The sequence below is a fragment of the Balaenoptera musculus genome, chromosome 4 (genome assembly GCF_009873245.2).
Source record: "Balaenoptera musculus isolate JJ_BM4_2016_0621 chromosome 4, mBalMus1.pri.v3, whole genome shotgun sequence".
NCBI classification, from domain to species: domain Eukaryota; kingdom Metazoa; phylum Chordata; class Mammalia; order Artiodactyla; family Balaenopteridae; genus Balaenoptera; species Balaenoptera musculus.
Window position 1 is genome coordinate 73,343,579 of NC_045788.1, and position 19,460 is coordinate 73,363,038.

Genomic DNA, 19,460 nt, shown 5'->3' on the forward strand with positions numbered 1-19,460 from the left:
CTCAATCCATGCATTTGTCCATACCAGCTTAGAAGCGTGTCACCTGTAATTAGTTACTATTAATAAATAGTAGGTGAGTCACTTTCTTTTTAACAAATTAGAGCTGCAGGTGAGTCACTTTCTTTTTAATAAATTAGAGCTGATTCATAGTCATTCTCACTCGAAAGTCTCAATTGCTTTCTTTTTAAAAAAATTTTGCAGAAGTATAGTTGATTTATGATGTTGTATTAATTTCTGCTGTACAGCAAAGTGACTCAGTTATACATATATATATATTCTTTTTCATATTCTTTTCCATTATGGTTTATCACAGGATATTGAATATAGTTCCCTTTACTACACAGTAGGACCTTGTTTATCCATTAAACTGCTTTCTTCAGAAGAGAAAGTGGTGAAATTGCAGTCACCTCCAGGAACAGCACTCAAACCTAAGTTCTTCTCTAGGAGTTTGTCTCACTGTGAACTATATCCCTCCAACTAGTTGTGAGCACAGAGGTTAAAAATTTTTTTTGAGAACAGCAAGGGACCTAATAAAAACCAAAAAGAGTAAGTTCCTAAGGGGGGGAAAGACTCACGTTTTCTTGGTTTCTTCTTGGTTTAGAAGACTCATGGACCTTAAAGTTCAGGAGGATGGTATTCTCTCCTGGCTGACAGGGTTTGTCTGTAGCTAGTGTGAGTGCAGTCAAATATTTTAAATAAAATAGGTTGACATTTAAACATTTTGCCAGGCCAATAAATTGAAAAAAAATTAGGCATGATCAATTAAATTAACATCATGTTATGATGTAGTCAGGGCTAGAGTATGTGTACTTACTCATTAGGTTTCTGCTAGATTGGGACAAATGTTAAAAATAAAAATAAAAATTAAAAAAGGTAGAAATTTAATTTGCTTTTTAAAAAATGCTATAATTCAGGTTGAAAGGGTTAACACTCCCTCCCATTATGGAGTTTAAAATAGTCTGGTCACTATTCTAGTCTAATGCTGCCTTCTGTCTCATAAGGAAGATGAGTTGTTAGATTCCTGAGATTTTTTTCTTAACAATTTGAAGCAGCCCTAATCAGGCTGCCTCATTCTGTGGGAATCCTGCTTCTCCATCCCTTAGCCTTTATTGTAGCATTTTTTTAAGCTTCCCTCCAGGCATGTCTAAACCTCCGACCTGGCACAAGTTTTATTGACCAGACCTAACCTGGGCTCATTTAGCCTCGGTACTGCCTGGCAACCCAGGAACGCACACACTTGGGACTGAGTCATTTCCTTCTGCACAGATACTGCTTATTCTCCACAGTGACGGAACTTGTCTTCATCTTTTGTACCTCTCAGGGCGGTCTTAAGGGAAGGAGTATTTGGTGACTTTAGCAGGAAGACTGGCCATTTCAAATCAAATAAAAAATATTAAAATTTAATCTTATTCTAAATTACTTGAAAAAAATTGATAATGCTTTTTCATTTCAAAAACACATTCACGTTATAGGATTTTTTAAAAATTAGTGTATGTAGTTGACAAATTTACTTTTGAGGCCCTGAATGTATATGTCAGAGGCCTCAACCACCTAGAGAAGCACTTTCTTCTAGATATTAATCTTATTAATGCTCTGAGTGTTTTGAATTTGACTAATCAGGAAAAATCTCCCCCTTCAATTAAGTATTTTGAAACTGGCTAATGTCATCACCTTGGAGAAAAGAGCTCTTTTCAAAGAAAGAGTAGTGTCTTAGCCTTGATGTTCATATTACTTAAGAGAATAACATCTCTTGATAAATGGAAAAGGTACTTCTATATAGAACCAAATACTGCAAATTTGTTTAAAACTGGATTCATTGTTGTACTCTGTAACTACTGGAAAAAAATTAGTGTCAACATAAGGGTTGAATCAAAAAGAAGTTAGCTCTGTGGTTTTTTCAATAAAGTTTTTTGGAAGTTAAAGATAGTTTGGGGGGAAAAATCAGATAAGGTATCTGAACTAATGTAAAATATAAAATGAAGTTAGATTATCATCAGTGAACTGCCACTATTATGCCTATCTCTTTATCACTGGGTCGAGACTTTTGTTGAGACCGTCTACAAAAAGGGCCACACAATGACTTTCATGGGCGCTAGGCACTTTTGTCTTCCTGGGCTTCTTCCTCTGATTAAAAAAAAAATTAAAAACTATACTTCATTACTGTGTTGGACTAATGCATTCAAGGCTGGATTCATTATTACATATTCATTATAATTACATTGATTTTTTTTTCCTTCTGATTGTAAAAGAAATTAACATGAGAACAATTTTATTGATCCTAAAAGTAGCTTGGGCCCCAGGCCCTGTGGCTCTATGCCTCACCTACTTGGGGGCTTGCTGGCAACACTAAGGCAGTGGTGCCTTGAGAAGCAGCTTGCTGAGGTTTGTTAAAAGGGGGTCGGCCTGTTCTCAGGACCTCCCACATGGTTCTAAAAACCAACAGAATTCATGCTACTCCCATTTAAAAAGAAAAAGTAAGGTAGCAAGGGAAAGTCTGGATTGTAGGTAGAGGGACCACCCACAAAGATGGTCCTCAGAGACAGTAAAATGAAATAAAAATAACTGTATATCTGAATATAAGAGAGAGTCCCGGGCTTCCATGGTGGTGCAGTGGTTAAGAATCCGCCTGCCAATGCAGGGGAAACGGGTTCGATCCCTCGTCTGCGAAGACCCCACATGTCGCGGAGCAACTAAGCCCGTGCGCCACAACTACTGAGCCTGCGCTCTAGAGCCACAACTGCTGAAGCCCCATGCCTAGAGCCCGTGCTCCGCAACAAGAGAAGCCACCGCAATGAGAAGCCCGCACACCGCAATGAGAAACCCACACACCGCAACAAAGAGTAGCACCCGCTTGCTGCAACTACAGAAAAGCCAGTGCGCAGCAATGAAGACCCAATGCAGCCAAACAAAAAAAAAAAAAAGAGAGAGAGAGCATCCACCCAAAAAACACCCACAATATTCCAGAGAAGAGGGAGTCCTCATAAATTCTCTTGTATTATTCGGTCTACTCCCAAATGCTTTATACTGAATAAACAAAGTTGTTTAAGACAGTACAAGTAGTTGACATGTACTGTCAACAGTACATGCATCTAGTCGTGTCAGACATTCAAATACACAAGTTCATAATATTTCCCTTTCCTTGCTCTTCAAAGAAGGTCCTGATGAGTCAGCAAAATTCTTAGGTATTTGAGGTGGGGTACGAGAGAGAAATGAAGGAGGAAAAGAAGATCAGAAGGTTATCACTGGGGGAGAAAACTGAAGGATTTTTAGAAATAGAATTAGGAGACAGGTGAGAAGGAAAACTGAGAAATAAGCACTAGGTTAAGGAAAAGAAAAAGAAGCTATGAAAAAGGCAGAAGGCTACTCATCTCCTTTATCATGTTTGAGAAATGTTTATATAGGATATGCAAAAATTTGAATGTTTTTCATTGAATGAACAGTGTGCGTATTTTAATTAAAACACTGTTCTGAGACTGCAGCTCATGGATATTGGCTTCCATATAAGCCTTATATGGGGAAGGTAGGAGTATACTGGGCCAGTTTCAATTACCATACCCACAAAATTAATGGTAATGGAGAAAATGTTAGCACAAAGACATTCATTGAAATACTACTTATGACTAGGTGCCACAGTGTTGGTAGAAACTTTAGACATGGTTAAATAATTAATCCTGCAGCCATTTATTCTGAAGCCCTGTGATATAGAGTGATACATGTGCAAAATGATTGTGTTATAAACTTTCCAGCTTCACAGAAGGAACCTTTCTTGTCTCATGAGTCCTTGTATCTTATATTTAAAGGCACTGCCCAAACAAGCACAGCTGGAACTCCATCTGCCACAAATGGACACTATCTCACAACTAGTGTTACTGAGGAACTGTCCCCTTCTAGTATCAGCCACACACCTCTCCCAGCATTGGAAACGTCCACAGTAACAACCTCAACAAAGTCCATTGTATACCAAGCAAAAGGCACATCACATTCTGTTACCAGCGATTTTCCTCCAGTCACTTTGGCAGTCTCAACAACACCTGGAGAGGAGGGAAAAACAAAAGCATCCTCTTCCAGATCCACTACTCAAGAAACATTAGCATCTTCTCAGGACCAGCAGACTCAGCCCACAGAGACCAGGGAAAATAACCAAACCACCACCATAGCAGCAGCAAGCCAGTCATTCCCTTCATCCAGATCAGGTAGACATATAAGAAAACGGAGCATTACTCAGGAGACATACCCTTCAAGTGAAACAACCAATTCATCCCCAGCCAGTGTGAGCCACACGCCTACAAAAACAACAGAAATGTTGACAACACCAACCTCAACAGACAGAAATTTCTCCCCATCTAGTGGAAGCAACACATCTCCTAAAATATCACAGATGATGACATCACCAGCTTCAACAGACACCAGTGTAGAAAACACAAGAGACACATCACCAAATGTAATGAAGAATATCACTCCAGTGACCTCAACAGTCTCAAACACAACTGGACTAGAGGAACAATCAACCTTAACCTCTTCCACCACTTCTACTGAGGAAACATCAGCATCTTCTCAGGACCACCAGACTCACAGCATGGAAACCACCAGAGAAACTCAAAGCACCACCATCACAGATGTGACCACATCAACTCCCTCATCATCCCCAAGTGGACACACTCGTACAGAAGGCACTCCCCGGGAGACATCCTCTTCAGGTGAAACACCCACTTCATCCCCAGCCAGTGTGAGCCACACACCTGCAACAACATCAGAAATGTTGACCACACCAACCTCAACAGACAGAAATTTCTCCCCATCTAGTGGAAGCAACACATCTCCTACAACATCAGAGGTGATGACATCACGAGCTTCAACAGACAGCACTGTAGAAAGCAGAAGGCAAACCTCACCAGCTGTAACAAGAAATATCACTCCAGTAGCCTCGATAGTCTCAATGACAACTGGACTAGGGGAACATTCAAACTTACCCTCTTCCACCACTTCTACTGAGGAAACATCAGCATCTTCTCAGGACCACCAGACTCTCAGCATGGAAACCACCAGAGAAACTCAAAGCACCACCATCACAGATGTGACCACATCAACTCCCTCATCATCCCCAAGTGGACACACTCATACAGAAGGCACTCCCCGGGAGACATCCTCTTCAGGTGAAATACCCACTTCATCCCCAGCTAGTGTGAGCCACACACCTGCAACAACATCAGAAATGTTGACCACACCAACCTCAACAGACAGAAATTTCTCCCCATCTAGTGGAAGCAACACAACTCCTACAACATCCGAGGTGATGACATCACAGGCTTCAACAGACGTCAGTGTAGAAAGCACAAGGCAAACCTCACCAGCTGTAACAAGAAATATCACTCCAGTAGCCTCGAGAGTCTCAATGACAATGGGACTAGGGGAACAATCAACCCTACCCTCTTCCACCACTTCTAATGAGGAAACATCAGCATCTCCTCAGGACCACCAGACTCACAGCATGGAAACCACGAGGGAAACTCAAAGCACCACCATCACAGATGTGACCACATCAACTCCCTCATCATCCCCAAGTGGACACACTCATACAGAAGGCACTCCCCGGGAGACATCCTCTTCAGGTGAAATACCCACTTCATCCCCAGCTAGTGTGAGCCGCACACCTGCAACAACATCAGAAATGTTGACACCAACCTCAACAGACAGAAATTTCTCCCCATCTAGTGGAAGCAACACATCTCCTACAACATCCCAGGTGATGACATCACCAGCTTCAACAGACGTCAGTGTAGAAAGCACAAGGCAAACCTCACCAGCTGTAACAAGAAATATCACTCCAGTAGCCTCGAGAGTCTCAATGACAACTGGACTAGGGGAACAATCAACCTTACCCTCTTCCACCACTTCTACTGTGGAAACATCAGCATCTCCTCAGGACCACCGGACTCACAGCATGGAAACCACCAGAGAAACTCAAAGCACCACCATCACAGATGTGACCACATCAAATCCTTCATTATCCCCAAGTGGACACACTCATACAGAAGGCACTCCCCGGGAGACATCCTCTTCAGGTGAAATACCCACTTCATCCCCAGCCAGTGTGAGCCACACACCTGCAACAACATCAGAAATGTTGACCACACCAACCTCAACAGACAGAAATTTCTCCCCATCTAGTGGAAGCAACACATCTCCTACAACATCCGAGGTGATGACATCACAGGCTTCAACAGACGTCAGTGTAGAAAGCACAAGGCAAACCTCACCAGCTGTAACAAGAAATATCACTCCAGTAGCCTCGATAGTCTCAATGACAATGGGACTAGGGGAACAATCAACCCTACCCTCTTCCACCACTTCTAATGAGGAAACATCAGCATCTCCTCAGGACCACCAGACTCACAGCATGGAAACCACCAGAGAAACTCAAAGCACCACCATCACAGATGTGACCACATCAACTCCCTCATCATCCCCAAGTGGACACACTCATACAGAAGGCACTCCCCGGGAGCCATCCTCTTCAGGTGAAACACCCACTTCATCCCCAGCCGGTGTGAGCCACACACCTGCAGCAACATCAGAAATGTTGACCTCACCAACCTCAACAGACAGAAATTTCTCCCCATCTAGTGGAAGCAACACATCTCCTACAACATCCCAGGTGATGACATCACCAGCTTCAACAGACAGCAGTGTAGAAAGCACAAGGCAAACCTCACCAGCTATAACAAGAAATATCACTCCAGTAGCCTCGAGAGTCTCAATGACAACTGGACTAGGGGAACAATCAACCTTACCCTCTTCCACCACTTCTACTGAGGAAACATCAGCATCTTCTCAGGACCACCAGACTCTCAGCATGGAAACCACCAGAGAAACTCAAAGCACCACCATCACAGATGTGACCACATCAAATCCTTCATTATCCCCAAGTGGACACACTCTTACAGAAGGCACTCCCCGGGAGACATCCTCTTCAGGTGAAACACTCACTTCATCCCCAGCCGGTGTGAGCCACACACCTGCAACAACATCAGAAATGTTGACCACACCAACCTCAACAGACAGAAATTTCTCCCCATCTAGTGGAAGCAACACATCTCCTACAACATCAGAGGTGATGACATCACCATCTTCAACAGTCACCACTGTAGAAAGCACAAGGCAAACCTCACCAGCTGTAACAAGAAATATCACTCCAGTAGCCTCGATAGTCTCAATGACAACTGGACTAGGGGAACAATCAACCTTACCCTCTTCCACCACTTCTACTCAGGAAACATCAGCATCTCCTCAGGACCACCAGACTCACAGCATGGAAACCACCAGAGAAACTCAAAGCACCACCATCACAGATGTGACCACATCAACTCCCTCATCATCCCCAAGTGGACACACTCATACAGAAGGCACTCCCCGGGAGCCATCCTCTTCAGGTGAAACACCCACTTCATCCCCAGCCGGTGTGAGCCGCACACCTGCAACAACATCAGAAATGTGGACAACACCAACCTCAACAGACAGAAATTTCTCCCCATCTAGTGGAAGCAACACGTCTCCTACAACATCCCAGGTGATGACATCACGAGCTTCAACAGACACCAGTGTAGAAAGCACAAGGCAAACCTCACCAGCTGTAACAAGAAATATCACTCCAGTAGCCTCGATAGTCTCAATGACAGCTCGACTAGGGGAACAATCAACCTTAACCTCTTCCACCACTTCTACTGAGGAAACATCAGCATCTCCTCAGGACCACCAGACTCACAGCATGGAAACCACCAGAGAAACTCAAAGCACCACCATCACAGATGTTACCACATCAACTCCCTCATCATCCCCAAGTGGACACACTCGTACAGAAGGCACTCCCCGGGAGACATCCTCTTCAGGTGAAACACCCACTTCATCTCCAGCCCGTGTGAGCCACACACCTGCAACAACATCAGAAATGTTGACCTCACCAACCTCAACAGACAGAAATTTCTCCCCATCTACTGGAAGCAACACATCTCCTACAACATCAGAGATGATGACATCACCAGCTTTAACAGACACCAGTGCAGAAAGCACAAGGCAAACCTCACCAGCTGTAACAAGAAATATCACTCCAGTAGCCTCGAGAGTCTCAATGACAATGGGACTAGGGGAACAATCAACCTTACCCTCTTCCACCACTTCTACTGAGGAAACATCAGCATCTCCTCAGGACCACCAGACTCACAGCATGGAAACCACCAGAGAAACTCAAAGCACCACCATCACAGATGTGATCACATCAAATCCTTCATTATCCCCAAGTGGACACACTCTTACAGAAGGCACTCCCCAGGAGACATCCTCTTCAGGTGAAACACCCACTTCATCCCCAGCCGGTGTGAGCCACACACCTGCAGCAACATCAGAAATGTTGACCTCACCAACCTCAACAGACAGAAATTTCTCCCCATCTAGTGGAAGCAACACATCTCCTACAACATCCCAGGTGATGACATCACCAGCTTCAATAGACGTCAGTATAGAAAGCACAAGGCAAACCTCACCAGCTGTAAGAAGAAATATCACTCCAGTAGCCTCGAGAGTCTCAATGACAACTGGACTAGGGGAACAATCAACCTTACCCTCTTCCACCACTTCTACTGAGGAAACATCAGCATCTTCTCAGGACCACCAGACTCACAGCATGGAAACCACCAGAGAAACTCAAAGCACCACCATCACAGATGTGACCACATCAAATCCTTCATTATCCCCAAGTGGACACACTCTTACAGAAGGCACTCCCCGGGAGACATCCTCTTCAGGTGAAACACCCACTTCATCCCCAGCCGGTGTGAGCCGCACACCTGCAACAACATCAGAAATGTTGACAACACCAACCTCAACAGACAGAAATTTCTCCCCATCTAGTGGAAGCAACACATCTCCTACAACATCAGAGGTGATGACATCACGAGCTTCAACAGACAGCAGTGTAGAAAGCACAAGGCAAACCTCACCAGCTGTAACAAGAAATATCACTCCAGTAGCCTCGATAGTCTCAATGACAACTGGACTAGGGGAACATTCAACCTTACCCTCTTCCACCACTTCTACTGAGGAAACATCAGCATCTTCTCAGGACCACCAGACTCTCAGCATGGAAACCACCAGAGAACCTCAAAGCACCACCATCACAGATGTGACCACATCAACTCCCTCATCATCCCCAAGTGGACACACTCATACAGAAGGCACTCCCCGGGAGACATCCTCTTCAGGTGAAACACCCACTTCATCCCCAGCCAGTGTGAGCCACACACCTGCAACAACATCAGAAATGTTGACCACACCAACCTCAACAGACAGAAATTTCTCCCCATCTAGTGGAAGCAACACATCTCCTACAACATCCCAGGTGATGACATCACCAGCTTCAACAGACGTCAGTGTAGAAAGCACAAGGCAAACCTCACCAGCTGTAACAAGAAATATCACTCCAGTAGCCTCGATAGTCTCAATGACAACTGGACTAGGGGAACAATCAACCTTACCCTCTTCCACCACTTCTACTGAGGAAACATCAGCATCTCCTCAGGACCACCAGACTCACAGCATGGAAACCACCAGAGAAACTCAAAGCACCACCATCACAGATGTGACCACATCAACTCCCTCATCATCCCCAAGTGGACACACTCATACAGAAGGCACTCCCCGGGAGACATCCTCTTCAGGTGAAACACCCACTTCATCCCCAGCCGGTGTGAGCCACACACCTGCAACAACATCAGAAATGTTGACCTCACCAACCTCAACAGACAGAAATTTCTCCCCATCTAGTGGAAGCAACACATCTCCTACAACATCCCAGGTGATGACATCACCAGCTTCAACAGACAGCAGTGTAGAAAGCACAAGGCAAACCTCACCAGCTGTAACAAGAAATATCACTCCAGTAGCCTCGATAGTCTCAATGACAACTGGACTAGGGGAACAATCAACCTTACCCTCTTCCACCACTTCTACTGAGGAAACATCAGCATCTCCTCAGGACCACCAGACTCACAGCATGGAAACCACCAGAGAAACTCAAAGCACCACCATCACAGATGTGACCACATCAAATCCTTCATTATCCCCAAGTGGACACACTCTTACAGAAGGCACTCCCCAGGAGACATCCTCTTCAGGTGAAACACCCACCTCATCCCCAGCCAGTGTGAGCCGCACACCTGCGACAACATCAGAAATATTGACAACACCAACCTCAACAGACAGAAATTTCTCCCCATCTAGTGGAAGCAACACATCTCCTACAACATCAGAGGTGATGACATCACGAGCTTCAACAGACAGCAGTGTAGAAAGCACAAGGCAAACCTCACCAGCTGTAACAAGAAATATCACTCCAGTAGCCTCGATAGTCTCAATGACAGCTGGACTAGGGGAACAATCAACCTTAACCTCTTCCACCACTTCTACTGAGGAAACATCAGCATCTTCTCAGGACCACCAGACTCACAGCATGGAAACCACCAGAGAAACTCAAAGCACCACCATCACAGATGTGACCACATCAACTCCCTCATCATCCCCAAGTGGACACACTCTTACAGAAGGCACTCCCCGGGAGACATCCTCTTCAGGTGAAACACGCACTTCATCCCCAGCCGGTGTGAGCCACACACCTGCAACAACATCAGAAATGTTGACCACACCAACCTCAACAGACAGAAATTTCTCCCCATCTAGTGGAAGCAACACATCTCCTACAACATCCCAGGTGATGACATCACCAGCTTCAACAGACGTCAGTGTAGAAAGCACAAGGCAAACCTCACCAGCTGTAACAAGAAATATCACTCCAGTAGCCTCGATAGTCTCAATGACAACTGGACTAGGGGAACAATCAACCTTACCCTCTTCCACCACTTCTACTGAGGAAACATCAGCATCTTCTCAGGACCACCAGACTCACAGCATGGAAACCACCAGAGAAACTCAAAGCACCACCATCACAGATGTGACCACATCAACTCCCTCATCATCCCCAAGTGGACACACTCTTACAGAAGGCACTCCCCGGGAGACATCCTCTTCAGGTGAAACACCCACTTCATCCCCAGCCGGTGTGAGCCGCACACCTGCAACAACATCAGAAATGTTGACATCACCAACCTCAACAGACAGAAATTTCTCCCCATCTAGTGGAAGCAACACATCTCCTACAACATCCCAGGTGATGACATCACGAGCTTCAACAGACACCAGTGTAGAAAGCACAAGGCAAACCTCACCAGCTGTAACAAGAAATATCACTCCAGTAGCCTCGATAGTCTCAATGACAACTGGACTAGGGGAACAATCAACCTTACCCTCTTCCACCACTTCTACTGAGGAAACATCAGCATCTCCTCAGGACCACCAGACTCACAGCATGGAAACCACCAGAGAAACTCAAAGCACCACCATCACAGATGTGACCACATCAACTCCCTCATCATCCCCAAGTGGACACACTCTTACAGAAGGCACTCCCCGGGAGACATCCTCTTCAGGTGAAACACCCACTTCATCCCCAGCCAGTGTGAGCCGCACACCTGCAACAACATCAGAAATGTTGACAACACCAACCTCAACAGACAGAAATTTCTCCCCATCTAGTGGAAGCAACACATCTCCTACAACATCAGAGATGATGACATCACCAGCTTCAACAGACAGCAGTGTAGAAAGCACAAGGCAAACCTCACCAGCTGTAACAAGAAATATCACTCCAGTAGCCTCGATAGTCTCAATGACAACTGGACTAGGGGAACAATCAACCTTAACCTCTTCCACCACTTCTACTGAGGAAACATCAGCATCTTCTCAGGACCACCAGACTCTCAGCATGGAAACCACCAGAGAAACTCAAAGCACCACCATCACAGATGTGACCACATCAACTCCCTCATCATCCCCAAGTGGACACACTCATACAGAAGGCACTCCCCGGGAGCCATCCTCTTCAGGTGAAACACCCACTTCATCCCCAGCCGGTGTGAGCCGCACACCTGCAACAACATCAGAAATGTTGACAACACCAACCTCAACAGACAGAAATTTCTCCCCATCTAGTGGAAGCAACACATCTCCTACAACATCAGAGATGATGACATCACCAGCTTCAACAGACGCCAGTGTAGAAAGCACAAGGCAAACCTCACCAGCTGTAACAAGAAATATCACTCCAGTAGCCTCGAGAGTCTCAATGACAACTGGACTAGGGGAACAATCAAGCTTACCCTCTTCCACCACTTCTACTGAGGAAACATCAGCATCTTCTCAGGACCACCAGACTCTCAGCATGGAAACCACCAGAGAAACTCAAAGCACCACCATCACAGATGTGACCACATCAACTCCTTCATTATCCCCAAGTGGACACACTCTTACAGAAGGCACTCCCCGGGAGACATCCTCTTCAGGTGAAACACTCACTTCATCCCCAGCCGGTGTGAGCCGCACACCTGCAACAACATCAGAAATGTTGACCACACCAACCTCAACAGACAGAAATTTCTCCCCATCTAGTGGAAGCAACACATCTCCTACAACATCAGAGGTGATGACATCACCAGCTTCAACAGTCACCACTGTAGAAAGCACAAGGCAAACCTCACCAGCTGTAACAAGAAATATCACTCCAGTAGCCTCGATAGTCTCAATGACAACTGGACTAGGGGAACAATCAACCTTAACCTCTTCCACCACTTTTACTGAGGAAACATCAGCATCTTCTCAGGACCACCAGACTAACAGCAGGGAAACCACCAGAGAAACTCAAAGCACCACCATCACAGATGTGACCACATCAACTCCCTCATCATCCCCAAGTGGACACACTCATACAGAAGGCACTCCCCGGGAGACATCCTCTTCAGGTGAAACACCCACTTCATCCCCAGCCAGTGTGAGCCACACACCTGCAACAACATCAGAAATGTTGACCACACCAACCTCAACAGACAGAAATTTCTCCCCATCTAGTGGAAGCAACACATCTCCTACAACATCCCAGTTGATGACATCACCAGCTTCATCAGACGCCAGTGTAGAAAGCACAAGGCAAACCTCACCAGCTGTAACAAGAAATATCACTCCAGTAGCCTCGAGAGTCTCAATGACAACTGGACTAGGGGAACAATCAACCTTACCCTCTTCCACCACTTCTACTGAGGAAACATCAGCATCTCCTCAGGACCACCAGACTCACAGCATGGAAACCACTAGAGAAACTCAAAGCACCACCATCACAGATGTGACCACATCAACTCCCTCATCATCCCCAAGTGGACACACTCTTACAGAAGTCGTTCCCCAGGAGACATCCTCTTCAGGTGAAGCACTCACTTCATCCCCAGCCAGTGTGAGCCACGCACCTGCGACAACATCAGAAATGTTGACAGCACCAACCTCAACAGACAGCGCTGTAGGAAACACAGGGAGCATATCACCTTCTGTAACTAGAAATTTTACTCTAGTCACTTCAGGAGTCTCAATGACAACTGAAATAGAGGGGCTATCAATATTGTCCTCTTCCAGCATCTCTCCTCAGGAAACATCAGCATCTTCTCAGAACCACCAGACTCAGAGCATGGAGACCACCAGAGAATCCCAAACGAGGACCATCACAACACTGATCACATTAAGTCCTTTATCCTCTCCAAGTCGACACACTCCTATGGAAGTCATTTCTCAGGAGACGTTCACTTCTGGTAGAGCAAGCACATCATCTCCTTCCAATTCCAGCATTATATCTCTCAGAGCAACAGAATTTTTGACAGCACCAACCTCAACAGACACCACTGTAAGAAGCACAATAGACACATCACCTTCTGTAACTAGCAATTTTCCTCCATTCACTTCTAAAGTTTCTACAACATGGCAGTCAGTAGCACAATCAACTCCACTCTCTACCAGTTCTTCAACTCCAGAAACATCTACGGTTTTTCACACCCACCAGAGCAAAGGGGCAGAGACCACGGGGTGGCCCTATACCAGAAGCGCAATCTCTACAGGTGTTTCTCATGAAACAATTACTCCAGGTATAACAACAACAGTCACTTCCTCATCCTTCAGTGACAGCCACACAGCTCAGTCACAAAAAGAACCGTTGTCAACACCAGTAGCTGCCACTACATTAATTGCAGAAAGAACATATACTTCCCCAGCTAGTACTTCTTGGGTTTCATCTAAGGTCTCAACAATAGGCGAACAGAAAGAGCCTACCACACACCGCTATCTGAGCACATCTGCTCAGCAAACAACAGCGGCGTTCTCCCAGCCTCATTGGACACAAGGGACAGAGACCACTGGAGGTACTCATGTCAGCAGCACAAGCTCCAATATGACTCAAACCACTGAAATAGTCACATCCACATCTCCTTCATCGATACTAAGTGGACACACATCTCAACAAACTGTAACAGCAGGCCCAACAAGGCAGTCAACACCACTCTCTGCCAGCATCTCTCCTCACGAATCATCAGCTATTTCCCAAATAGGTCCCACTCAAGGCACACAGACTGCACAAGAATCCCAAACCGTGAGTTTATTCTCCCCCGTGATGAACACAATCAAAACAGTCACATCTGCAACTTCTTCATTCAAACCAAGTGGACACTCGCTCTCAGAAAGTGTGCCTCAGGATACGTCCACCACAGGTGAAGTGACAACCTTCATCCCAGCACCTTCCAGGGAGAACCACACAACTCAGGCCACTACCACTACCACAGCACTGTGGACAGCACCAACCTACCCCCACGCCACGCTGGGAACTTCAGGTGGCACATCATTTTCCATAACAAGCACCATTCCTCAGGCCACCTCTGTCGTCTCAACCTCGGGAATCCAAGGAAGACAATCAACATCCCCTGCTACCAGCGTCTCACTTGACACAACATCAGCCATTTCCCAAACCCATCAGACTCAAGGCACAGCGACCACTGGAGAACCACAAACCAGTACGTTGGCCTCCTTGGTGACGGACACCACCTTGGGGGGCACAGCTCCTGCTTTGTCATCCACAGCAAGCAACCAAATAACTTCAGGAAGTGCTCCCCCAGAAACATCTACCTCAGGTAAGATCAAGAGTTTCTCACCAACTTCCTCCAGGGAAAGCCACCCAACTCTGTCAACGACCAAACTGTCCACTGCAACCAGTCCTGACACTACTCCAGGAACCACAGGACTGGGGTCCGTTATTGTCTCCAGCACCGTTTCAACCATCATCTCTGAGGTCTCAACAACAGGGAGACCTACAGGACAGTCAAGCCCAGCTTCTCCCAGCACCTCTCCTCAGGAAACCTCAGCCATTTCCCAGATGGCTCAGACTCAAAGTACAGGAACCACCAAAGGATCTGAAACTGTCAGTTCAGTCTCCCAGGTGACTGAAACCTTCTCAGCAGTCACATCTCCACCTCCTTCATCCACATCAAATGTACAAACATCTCCACAAACTGTTACCCATACACTGTCACCTTCAGGCACCAGCACAACCTTTATCTCAAACCCAGTCAGCGACAGCCACAGGACCCAAACAGCAATGCCAACCATGTCATCTGGGGTAACTGAAGGGACAGCTACAGCCACTTCTATCACCCTGAGTGATGTAGCCTCTCGTTCTCCTTCCACAATTTTGTCCACAAGTGGAAAAGTTCTGACAACAACCCCAGGCTCATTCACCCATGAAAATGCGACTGCTGGGGTCATTCCCCCTGTGGGTTCTGACAATAACTCCTTGACAAATACCACACAAGTCCCTACTTCCTTAGTGGGCGAGTCAAGCACACCCACGTCTGAGCATCTTGCAGCTGTTCAGACAATAGCCTCTACTATGCATCCTATTACAAAGCCAACAGATGTGGTTTCTACAGGTAATCATAACAGTGTAGCTGGATCCACACCGACTTCACCATTTCCACTGACAAGCTACCTTTCGATCAAGACCACTCCTGATACTTCTTCAGCATGTAAGTATTCTAAGAGTCCATTGCTTACTCCACAGCCATCCACAGACTATTCTTTCTCTGACTCTACTTCTGGTAATATGGGCAGAGCTCAGACCATATCGAGTTTCTATACTTCAACCGGTAATTCTTCATTCTCTCAATCAGCCCCTGGCCCTGCAGTCACCTGGAGCTCCACCACCCTATTCACAGGTCACCCCACTCATCTGTCTGTTACCAGCACTTCTCCACCATCCACAGCATCCTTAAGCTCCTCCGTGAAGACTGAGACATCAGGTAGGTGGGGACTCCGGGGTCTTGGTCTCTTACAGTGGCCCAACTGGCTCAGCTCAGCCTCAAGGAGTGCTTGAGAGAGGAAGGTGAGTTAACACTGACAGGCTGGAGGTCAGGTCCACGAGAAGATGAAGTCAGGGGCAGGTATAGTGGGTGACAGGCTCATCATCCCTTCTACCCCAGGAGATAACTGCTTTTCTGCAGGGAGTGATTTGGGTGTGACCAGAAGACAGACAGGTTTCTAGCTGTCTCTCCCAGCTCCTAAAGTCTCTAACTCTCTTTAACTCTGCTATTTTCTCTGTAAAACCCACTCCAGTCTTCTTTCCCTGCCTGCCCAGGAACAATCGTAACCTCACAGAAGACAGACAGTGGGAGAAGCACAGCAACATCTCTACCCTTAACAACCTCCCAGACCCTTACCACGTCCACTGCTGGCACTTCCAGAGGCACCCACTCAACAGCTGCCCCAGTCCCTATCAAGCCCGAGAAAGGTGAGTGATTCCATAGAGCTGGAGCCTCTCCACCCTGGGAGGGAGAGGATGGAGTTAGATGTGGAGGTTGTAGCTGTGGCAGCTGGATTGGATCTACCAGCGAGGTCCCTCTTGGGTCATTGGGGGAACCAGTTCTGTGGATCTCTCCACTGCCCCACCTGGGCCATTGGAAGTCCAGCTGCTCTCCATACCCCCTTGATAGGGATGGGTAACTGAGTGCTTAGTCTCAGCCTGCTTGCTCATAGACTGTTGTTTTGAATCAGAAGGGCCTTACAGGGACAATGCAAGAGCATCAGAGTTGGGTGCTGAGGGCTGGCTTTGCACACGGTGCTGGGCTAGGAGCTGGAGATACAGAAATGATCAAGGCGCTGTTTAGCAAGAGACAGAGCTGCTGCCTCAGTAGGTGCCATTAGAATAAGCCCAGTATATTAGGTGCGCACACTGGAAGGCCCGATGGAATGTCAGGGGTGGGGGTGGGGTCAAGGTGAAGAGGAGGCTTCCTGGAAAGAGTGAATAGGAGCTGGGGTAGCGGAAGTGCCCCAGGCAGGCAAGAGGGCCTGAACAGCTGCAATAAAGGCATGGACAGGAAAAGCAGTCCTAGTGTTGCAGGGGGAGGAGATCCGTAAAGAATTCGGGGTTACCAGAAGTGAGGGGAAGGGTGTTGAGAAGCAAGGCTGTCATGTGAGGGAATCTTGTAGAGAGGCACCAGGGAGGACGTGGTGTGATTTACATTTATGAACCGTTCCATGGTGGCTGGGGTGGGAGATGAATTTGCAGGAGGCCAGGAGATCAGTGTAGAGACTGCTGCGGTATTCCAAGCAACACCAGGTGAGGGCTGCCAGTATGGAAAGGAGGAGGCCCATTTGAGAAACGTTTAGGACAAGGTTTCTCAAATTGGAGCCCAAGGACCTCCATGGGGGATCTGATGACAAATTCTACGGGGATTTTAAGTTTATCTAGAGAAATACCATCTTAGGGAACAAGTCTCATTCTGTGAAATGATCTTTCAATTACTCATCTTCACTACACTGGAGGAATTTTGTCTTTTCACCCTTAAAAGAATTTTGGGTACCATAACTGGTACAGAATAATTTGTTGGTATTCTGACAGCAGAATCTGTTTTTCTTCAAACTGGGGAAGGCTGAGCGTACCATTTCATGGGTAAAATGAGGAGATGGGTTGAATGCAAGTGGACAGAGGAGTCCTTGATGGTTCCCACTTAGGGGAACAGGGGACAAGGGTGGAGGAGCAGCTTGGGGACACTCTTGGGGGCCCCTACCAGCCCTGATGACATCAGGGCCTATGAGAACTTCCTGCTCCTCTTTGTACCGGCCCAGGCGTTTCCCTCTTCCCCTACGGGCTGCGTGCCAGAGACCAGGAGTTTGTCAAGAGGACTGTGGACTTCACCTCGCCACTCTTCAAACCCCAGATTGGCTTCCCCCTCGGCTCCTCTCTCCGGGATTCCCTCTACGTGAGTCCCCGACTGCAGCCCAAAGGGCAGGACCCATGACCTGCATTCCGTGGGCCTTGCTTCTCCCTCCAAGCCTCAGAGACATCCCTGTGACCATGACCAACCATGACCATGACCGAGCAGGAGAATGGAAGCAACGCTCGTCAGGCACCTACTGTGTCCCTGCCGCTAGCTCAGTTTGCATGCACCGTCTTTAATGATAGGGCACCAGCTGAGGAAGACAGGGAGCTAGGCAAGGCCTCCCCACCCAGGTGGACAGAAGTGTTGTCACCTCAGTAGAGAGGTGCCGGGGCCCAGTAAGCTCTCCACCGTTTTCACGGGCCCTTTTATTGCGTAGGAAGCTCTGCTTGGGAAAATTGACTCTTTGATGCTGTTCACATTTTCTATAATTATTTCCTGGTTCCCTGGTCCAAGTATTGATACTTCATGTCTATCTGAGGAGAGCTGAATGGCAGTCGTGGCCCTCAGTGAGGGGGCTGAGTCAGGACACACTGTGAAAGGGTCTGCCACTGAAGCAGGACAAAACCTACCACCTTAGGAAGGTCTTAGGACGTGAGGAATGGCCTAAGGATGAAGAGTATCTGTGGGAGAACTATGTACAGGGCCTCTCCCAGCAGGCAGGGAGATGGATGAGACCTTCCAGAGGTTGTTGAAATCTCTGAAGTTCTACCCTCACGCATCCCAGGAGCTGACCCAAAGCTGGGATGCGCCCTCCCTGAATGCTAACCAGAAGAACCTTTGTGCTCAGTTCACAGATAATGGCCAGATCATTTTTCCGGAATCAGAGTACCAGATTTTCTCCTACCCCAACCCTCCCCTTAGAGGCTTTACAGCCTGGGATCCTGTGGCCCTGGTGGCTCCATTCTGGGACGATGCTGATTTCTCCAACAGCCGGGGAACCATATTTTACCAGGTGGGCCTTTCAAAGCTCAGCACTCAGGGTCCTGCAGCAGCCAAGGAGAGACAAAGGGCTGTGTGGAGGGCCTTGAAAGTGCTCCAGCTGTCAGAGCCCGGGCTCAGTGTGGGCAGGGACTGAAGCTTAAATATGAGGGCGGGAAGGAAGCAGACTAGGATACAACCATGGGAAGACTGCAGGTGACAGAGATGGGGTGCAGCGATCCATGGTTTGATTTTAGAATGAGGTTGTAGGGGTCCATCCTAATGAGGCTGAATCAAGCAGGGACCCTGCGTGTGCTCCCGGGTGGAGTTTATGATTCCAATCAGTGGGAGCTGCCA

General features: G+C 47.2%; 1 protein-coding gene across 1 annotated transcript in view; it reads left to right on the forward strand.

Annotated features, from left to right (window-relative positions):
* The window catches only part of MUC4 (mucin 4, cell surface associated), a 56,577-nt gene that overhangs the window by 16,170 nt on the left and 20,947 nt on the right, over positions 1–19,460 (forward strand). The window contains 3 exon segments of the mRNA XM_036849673.1: positions 16,601–16,753; positions 18,091–18,224; positions 18,973–19,137. Coding sequence (XP_036705568.1) covers positions 16,601–16,753; positions 18,091–18,224; positions 18,973–19,137 — 452 coding nt within the window.